This window comes from Cordyceps militaris (assembly GCF_000225605.1).
Source record: "Cordyceps militaris CM01 unplaced genomic scaffold CCM_S00008, whole genome shotgun sequence".
Classification (NCBI taxonomy): Eukaryota; Fungi; Ascomycota; class Sordariomycetes; order Hypocreales; family Cordycipitaceae; genus Cordyceps; species Cordyceps militaris.
Genome location: NW_006271976.1, coordinates 256,698 through 264,913, shown reverse-complemented (window position 1 = coordinate 264,913; position 8,216 = coordinate 256,698). Strand labels below are relative to the sequence as shown.

At 52.3% G+C, this 8,216-nt stretch overlaps 2 protein-coding genes across 2 annotated transcripts in view; both read left to right on the top strand.

Moving 5' to 3' along the window:
• The window catches only part of CCM_09171 (uncharacterized protein), a gene marked incomplete at both ends in the record, with an annotated part of 18,232 nt that extends 14,666 nt beyond the window's left edge, over positions 1 to 3,566 (top strand). Inside the window, 4 exons of the mRNA XM_006674305.1 lie at positions 256 to 380; positions 799 to 1,143; positions 1,213 to 1,497; positions 1,576 to 3,566. Coding sequence (XP_006674368.1) covers positions 256 to 380; positions 799 to 1,143; positions 1,213 to 1,497; positions 1,576 to 3,566 — 2,746 coding nt within the window. The remainder of the gene's footprint in view (positions 1 to 255; positions 381 to 798; positions 1,144 to 1,212; positions 1,498 to 1,575) is intronic.
• A 1,963-nt stretch (positions 3,567 to 5,529) lies between these two features.
• CCM_09170 (SNARE protein Snc2, putative) lies at positions 5,530 to 6,581 on the top strand (the record flags this gene model as incomplete). The annotated part of the gene is made up of 3 exons (XM_006674304.1): positions 5,530 to 5,643; positions 6,091 to 6,319; positions 6,409 to 6,581. The coding sequence occupies 3 exons, from the start codon at positions 5,530 to 5,532 to the stop codon at positions 6,579 to 6,581; spliced, it is 516 nt and encodes a 171-aa protein (XP_006674367.1).
• Positions 6,582 to 8,216: the final 1,635 nt, after the last annotated feature.

Here is an 8,216-nt window from a genome sequence, read left to right as displayed (position 1 = left end):
TTTTTTCTTAATTAAAAAAGGTAATTTCCTTTTTTTTTTTTTTTTTAGCTTAGTTAATTAACTTAATTATACTCTTTTAGTATATCTTTTTATTATCTAATTCTATTAGTAATTAAGATTAGTTTCTTTAAATTTAACTCTTTTATTTATATACTACTATCCCTTTCTAGCTTTCTACTATAAGTGGGTCTCTAGCTGATTATACGTACTGTGATCTCCACTTAAATCACAACAAACGTATACGTTCCAACCAAGCAACGAGGCTGCTAGCATTGTGTGTTTCAAAGCCTTTGGCCTTGTTCCTGGCAGCAGCGCTGGTTGCCGCCGGAGCGCCGTGTGGGGCCCGTTCCATAAATGCCGTGCCCTGATTCGAACGTCTTGTTAGCCGTGTGCTCTTTGTAGTATGTGCTCTCTGTAAGCCTTGACAGTTTTGTTAACAAACCAACACACATGGGTCTTGTTATCTTACGATTGACTACAAGTTTGTCGTCATTGGCTATGAACTTGCTGCCATTAGCTAAAAGTTCTTTGCCATTCGACTCTTTGCCATTGGACTTACTGCCATTAAACTTATCGCCAGGAACTATAACCTTCTTGCTGTGCATTGTAGGCTCTTGTAGGCTTCTTTGAGTCGTTCATACATATGACGTGCTAGAAGAACGGCAATCATCTATAGACACAATACTACCGTGATTTTATGTATATAAGACAGATGAACCGAACTCACAACTATAGTCTTGCCACTTGGACACAGCTCATAAGCAAAAGAGACTCGATCGTTCTATTTCAACAAGTCAGTCTTTCCCGTTTACAATACGTTCATTCTTCAGCGTGCCTTCCTCCTTGGTTTGGCTGCTGCTTCCTTGGTTACCTCACGGGCTACCGGAAATGCTCCTGATCACGGCCATATTCTCAGCAGAGGTGTCGCCGAGCCGCTGGGAGACCTTAGAGTCCCCAAGGACATCCCTCTTGAGGGTCAGACCTGGACCCGCGCCGAGATCGTCGCCGCCATTAAAACCCCCGTTAATCCACCAAAGCCCTTTGGGAACCATGGAGTGGAGTGGAAAGGCAACAAATGGGTGGCCAAATCTCCCTTGTTCGAAGGCGTTGGAGCAAAACTGACGGAAATTGACTTGACCAAAAGTAAGTAGCTGGGTCCCTGATGCCAAACTGAGGTTATCCCCACGTCGACAAGTCTGACGCGAAATACAGATCCCAAAATTCGCGGAAAGTTCCGGGCCATCGTCACGGCGAACAAGAACTTGGTTGGTATCACGGAGCATGCTGCGGATAACAATGTCAAGGCCATTTGGGATGTCAAGGCGCTCACTGCTCAAGGAAAATGGATCAAGCTCGGAGTTAGTGGCGAGAAAGTCACTGGCACCACCGGACTGCACTTCGCCCGCAAGGACATTGCAGTGGCCATGCAGAGCTCGGCAAAGGACAAACTTACAGTTGGTGGAAAGACGTGGTGGAAGTCCAAGATCTCGCCAGAGGGTGATAAGTTGCAGCGCATTATATCATCCCTTCCGCCCTGATGAGCAAAGTTTTGCTAACTCTCTTATTACTGGTTAGGAGCTTCCAAGGACGTCTTCAATGTTGTTTATGAAGGCAATGAATTCAAACACATTGAAGATGCAACTGGAGCAAAAGTCTTTGAGAAACAGGGACCACCCCCCGTTTGCCCAAGAGACGGCACCAAAAGAGACTGTGGTGTGGACGATGTCGGGGAGAGTGAAGTCGAGGACACTGTGGCCAATCCTGAAGGAGAAGATTCGCCAGCCAATTCAGGCAAGGAGTCTGAGGAAGCACCCGGTGCTGAAGCGGAGGCGTCACCCGCCGAGCCAGGCAAGGAAGTTGAGGGTCCAGCCAATACCGCAGGAGAGAAGCCTGCCGGTCCGGAGGTAGAGGGAGGCGCAGTATCTCCTGAGAGCCCTGAATCGATAGCGCTGGCCGAGAAGTTTTCCGAGGAGGAGTTCGTCCACCTCGCAACCACTCGTGGAATGGTCAAGCCGTTAACCGAGACACTGTCCCTCTCCATCAAGGACATTCGGACCAAAAGATTGGGCTATAAGCCACTCACGCCACAGTCATCTAGCTTCAAAATCCACCCTGTCAAGGCAATCGCAGGTGCCGCCGGGGGGGCTCTTGCTGTCGCTGGTGTTACACTCTGGGTCAAGGGCATGGTTGATGCCTTTACACATGATACCAACGACTTGGACAAGACCGCAGCCGTGACTTCGATTGTGCCTCTTGTTGGTTGCACCACGAACCTTGCTGCGGAGGCTTGGAAGGGCGGTGTTGACAGTCAGGATACGGCCCTGTGTTACATTGGCGACGGCTTGTTGTTTACCCCCTTCGCTCCTATTGGCGTCGCCATCCATATTGTCCGCTGGTTCATCAGTCTCAACAAGGCCCCCCCGGTGCCAGAGAAGGAAGTGTTCCTCAAACATCGCGACAGCCAATGGGAAAGGTTCCTCGACGAGCACGTCTACACTTACCTCTATTCAGACAACAAGGAAGCATCCAACTCCAAGGAAAAGTCTTTCCGAGTGAAGCTGAACAGCTCCTTGGCCATTCAGGGACTCGCTGTCATCTCGGAAGGCGCGCAGAAGATTGGTGCGGCAAAGGTCCTTGCCCAGAACGCCGCGAAGGCGAGCACGGATGCGACTGAAAAGGCCGCGATCGAAAAGGGCTCCCTGGAAGCCGTCGAAAGCATTCGAGCTGCAGTTTGGAACGAGACTATCCTCAGGCAGCGGGCCTATCTGTTGGAAATGCCAGATTCGCTGCGCGAAAATGCAAAGGCCTCTCTTAAGCCACTGGGCGAGGAATTCAACAAGGACTACATTGCAAATACCACGTCCATCTCGATGGCGACCCATTATTTCGAGGCCGACCTGTTCCCTAAGAATCCTGCTCTGATTGCCGCTGGCGCTCCCATTCTCGATACAAGCCCTGGCAATCTAGCATTGGTCCAGGCACAGCTGAAGAGCATCGGGGCTCATCTGCAGACCCAGCCGCTGCCGCTGCCCAAGCTCTTTACCCTTGGCTACATTTTCGGGCAGTCCAAGGGTTTGGACGGACTGGACCCCCGCGTTCTCTCGCCCCGGGACTACCTGCGGGCCACGACCAAGCTCTCCGAAGACCGCATCAACTTCTTCGCGCTGTACCACACGCTCGAGGTGGCCAAGCTGCTCCAGGGCTCCATCAAGGAGGACGAGCTCCGCAACCCGTGGAAGTCGGACATCCCGGATGCCCGGCCGCTGCATCTCCTCATCGCGATGAAGTTTGGACGCGTGTCTGAGGAACGCAGGGGATCGGGCGCAGCCAGCGGCCCGGACTTTCCCCCTCTCAAAGAGGGCACTCTGGACACCACGGCTTCGTTTGCCGCAGTCACCGGGCTGAGTGACGAGGAGGTTGAGAAGCTTCCCAAGGAAGGAGAGTTCCAGCGATACAAGGACTTGGTCTCCGAGGACAAGATTCTGGCGATGCTGCGCCTCATTCAGGAAAGGAGGGCGCAAAGCGCTGCTAAGCTAGAGCAGACGGCTGGGAAGGATGAGGTCTAAGTAGAACCTCGGTTGGATCTTCGGAGCGAGGGGGGACAAGACACTTATCATCCCTTGTGGGAGGAGTGCTGGGACTACAATGTCGTCGAGGTTGTGTAAGCTGCGAATGCGTCTTTCAGGATGGTTACTCTTTTCTTTTGCGGGTGTCTCTCTATAAAGCGCTGGCTGAATAGAACTCAAACAAGCTTTCTAAATAGAAGTGATTCTGAAATTGAGGTTACATTCTATGAGATTTTCGCCTTTACCTACACGCTTGATCAACATGAAAAGCAATCACGTCGCTCGAATCAAAAGGGGGGTATGCGTGACATCTATACATTTGCTCTACAACACCGTCTTCGTCCATCTTCCATCTTCTTTACTCATCGCATCTACCGAAACGCCACCTACTCATGGCCGCCTAATGTGTGGCCATGTGCATTGCCGCAAAACGGAAGATCATGCACAGTCACGCTTGGTCGTCTTTGCCCCTGTTTCCACACCACCACTGACAGGACGGGAAAGTTCCTGATCTATGCAGCGCCTTTTTTGGGTTCTCTGCTTGGGCTTAGATGTACGCGCCCAAGCATTGGATGCACCATGGAGCCTAACCCTGCGCGGACTACCCTACATAGATATCAGGAGATCGCCAAGTGGATTGCTGGGCTCATATCCATCGGGAAAAAAAGATCTGCGAGGGAATTGCAGGAAAAGTGCCTATTCTCTGATGGGTTTGAGAGAAGCCAGGCGTCGTATTTGTTTGCCCTGTGTGCATAACCATCGCAGCAAGTGGGCACACGTTGTTCCCAATCGCCAACCAGCGGCAGCCATGTCAACCCACATCTGCAACTCCAACATGGGCAAAACGCCACTGTCAGCGTTTCTATTTCTGGCTACATTTCTGACGAATCGGAAATGTCATTGTTGGCCGGGGTCCTTCCGTTTGACGGCTGGCAGTGGACTTCTTTCCGGCCAGTCCAGACCCTGCTGTAGTTTGCGACCAACAACCAACTACCTAGATTGATCCTGGGCCCGTAACTATCTGGTTGGTTGGTCCTTGACGTTTGACCCAATATCGGTTTCTATGGAAGCGGAAGCGCGGGCACCGCTCGCGCCGCGCTTGGGTGAGCACAGCTTGACCGTGTTTCTGGATCAGAGAAAACGGTTGCGCCGCGCCGGTTATATCCAAATTCACCAGTAGCACCCTAGTTCTCAACGGACATGAGATAGACACAGACGTAGGCGAAACTTTGTTCCTGAATCGGCTTCACGTTGAGACGGCGCGTATCTGTGTATCCGTACCTTATTAATAGATAGCACAGCCACAGCGCCGCCACACGTAATGCCAAGGGAGGTGGCTGGTGATTGGTTGTCTTAGAGTCACGTGCGCAAGTCGCTGTCTTTCCCGCCACAGCCTGGGCGTTGCTAGGGAACCTTGGACGGGTTGCTTCTAAGCTGCGGGCTGCCAAGCTGCGAATAAAAGAGCAATCCTTTGCTCGAAATGAGTACATAAGTAAAAGAAAAAGGCCCATGTGCTTCTTTGTGTTCTAGAGGTTCATCTCCCAAAGCGTGATTGTACTGAAAACGCTTGTTGCGGCTTCTGTCGCAGGTGCGTTTGGCGCCATGTATTATAAGCAGGCTGGGAAGCCCCTCTGTAATAAAGCTCTGCTTCGGCGGCACGCAGGTCACAGAGCGGCCCAGCCCCAGCCCGGCCGCCGTCGTCAGCCCCCCATTTTGGCAGCGCCTCGCTGGAAAGTGTTCCCACCTTGAAGGGGCGCGCCCCCGGCCGCTGCGTCGTCACAGAAGGTAAACCTGTACGGGACAACATTCTCTCTCTGCCACGAAACTCTTTCATCGACCCAAGAACGAGACGCAATCTGCACCAACGACATCTTTCTCGAGCGCACCTCTTCCACCTACGCAACTACGATACCCCCCTTTTGATTCGAGCGACGTGATTGCTTTATTTTTGACGCCCGCCACCATGCCTCCTACTGATCAAGAACCCCCTTATGATCCCTATATTCCCAGCGGCCAGGCCGGCTCGCAGCAGGCCGCCGGCGCCGGTGGCAATGCCAGGACACAGGCTTTGCAGTCTGTAAGTAGCTGACTTTTGCGAGCGTCACATTTCATTCTACTCTACGAGCGACCGACTCTTTTTTTTTTGGACCCTGCGGCGACTCTCGGTGCTCGCGGACACAACGGCAGTACGGCAACGCAGTGGCACGGCGAAACCGTGGTCAAAGCAACCCGATGCTACGGTGGCGGAAAGGGGGACAGCGACATTCTCTCTAGTCAAGTTGCATCCCGACGGGCAGAAGCGCATTTTTTTTCGATGCCTCCAGGCCTGATCACGTCGTGGCGAGCCGAGAACCGAGAACATGAGCGATTGCGTCACCCACTTGTAGCTTTGGGGCTGTGCCGAGTCACAGGCATCGCCAACAAAGCTCTCCGCCCAGACATAGGACGAAAAAAAGAGTCGGCGCAGTTCTGTCGATGGAATGAGTCGCGCTATGCTTCGGATGAATGCTAACATGGCGATTAGCAAATCGACGACACGGTCGGTGTGATGCGCGACAACATCAACAAGGTCTCGCAGCGTGGTGAGCGCCTGGATGCCCTCCAGGACAAGACGGACAACCTGGCTGCTTCGGCGCAGGGATTCCGTCGCGGTGCCAACCGCGTACGCAAGCAGATGTGGTGGAAGGACATGAAGATGCGCATGTGCATCATCATCGGTATCATTGTCCTGCTGGCCATTATCATTATTCCCAGTATGTTGTCCTTGGCATCGCGTGGCCTGCACCTATGCTTACATGTACACAGTTGCCGTTAAGACGAGTGGTCACTAAACTTGACCAAGTTTGGGGACCAAGTTGGAAGGACTGGGAAGGGCATGCGTTTGTTTTGGACGTTTTGAATTTGAGCGGCGTGCTGGCACTAGGCAGTCTGAAAAGAGAGACTGGCGGAAAGGACCCGGAGCATGCTGCCAAACAGGGTACTCGTTTTCTTGTTTCCGAGCATTGTGGAATTTAACTGACCACGAACTTGAGTTGTTTGTTGGCGGCGCGGCTGTAGCCTGCGACATCCGACGAGGATGGACAGGCTGGTTGGCTGGTCGGGGTCGCATGTATGACTGGAGACTAGGCGTTCCCGCATTAATCGAGATGTATGTATTTTCAACAAGGGCACGATGCTTTCCATGTCCCGCGTGTACCATTCATTGCATGTCAGTGAATGCAAGGAGCGATTACGGGACCTAGATATAAAAATGATGCAGCCAAGCCGGACAATGTCGGCCCAGGCAGACAAGTAGAGTCGAGAATGCGTCTTCTCCACGTGGGTTTCAAGCCCTAATAATAAGTCTTTTTAGCGGAACAGGACGAGGACCGCAAGGAACTGCCGGTCCAGGATGCCTCGTGAAGAAATTTAGTTTATCAATCAGTTATTAGAAGAAGAAAAAGCTTGGCTGGGGGCCGGGGCCCCCACCAACGATGGAGGAGCTGAAGGTTGTGCAGGCACAAGCTCTTATCTGATCTTGTATTTCAGCTGCCGTTTGGTGGAGAAGGAGTGGAAACTAGAACCCAGTCGTCTCCAGGCACAATGTGGGCGAGGGGTGTAGCGTATGGGTTTGCATAGTTACTATGCAAGTTTCGGAGGGAGAGTGCTTCGGAGGGAGAGTGCTTCGGAAGCCGAGAGTTGTTAACAAGAGAGGGGGACGAAGCGGAACAAGAGAAATTTCTGGCAAAAGAGAGAGGGGATGAAGAGGTTGACCCTAAAGAGAGGGGAAGAGAGAGAGAGAGAGAGAAAGCTGAGAGCACGGTTGAAGTCTTGTGGTGAGGGATATTCGAGGAAGGGATAATATATGAGGGATGGTGTTTTTGGATATGTTATTGCTGCGTGAATTTTGACGGCCAGAGTGGCAGTGACAGGAACAGGCAGGTACTAATAAGGGTCCTTTTTTTGTTTCACGAGCCATGGCCCGGCCAACGTCGTATAAGGTACGTGGGCGTTATAGTTCAAATCGAGGTACATGGCCGAATGCCGCGAGAGCAGCACGGAATGAAAGTAGCAGGTGTGTGCGGTTGGGCGAGGAGACCCGAGGTGAGTGATGCAGGGCGGCCTTGAGCTAAAGCGGGAAGCCGGGTCGATGGTACGGCGACTTTTTTAATTTTAACGCATTCTATTATACCCGTTCAGTACGTATATACTTGGGGGGGAAGCAAGCGGCATGTGGCTTTGTCTTTTTGGTGTATAATAATAGTTAGTAGCCTGCACGAGCAGAGGTGGCGGCGGACGGATGATTGAGCCTCGGCGATGACCCAGCGTGCCAGTATGGAGCAAAAATGGCGAAATGCGTTGCCATGGACCACATGACGATGAGCGTTTTTGGCTCAGATGCAACCGTGACTTTTTTTTTTCTCTTCCTGATGAGGTGTTTGTTCGGGTAGCAAGGCACCGCAGGGACGGTTTGAGGTGGTGTGCCGGACGAACCTATTTTCTGATTTGCGTGTTCAAGAGGCTCTGTGCACCAAACGCGGCGAGATCGACCAAGGTTCCGTCTGGTGCTACCCCAGGCTTTTTTCTTTTTTCTTGCCCACCCCCCGATGGCCGGCAGTGAGTTTGAGTGGTTTGCAAAGTTGGGATCCGTAGTTGCAGCCGGGGGTGATG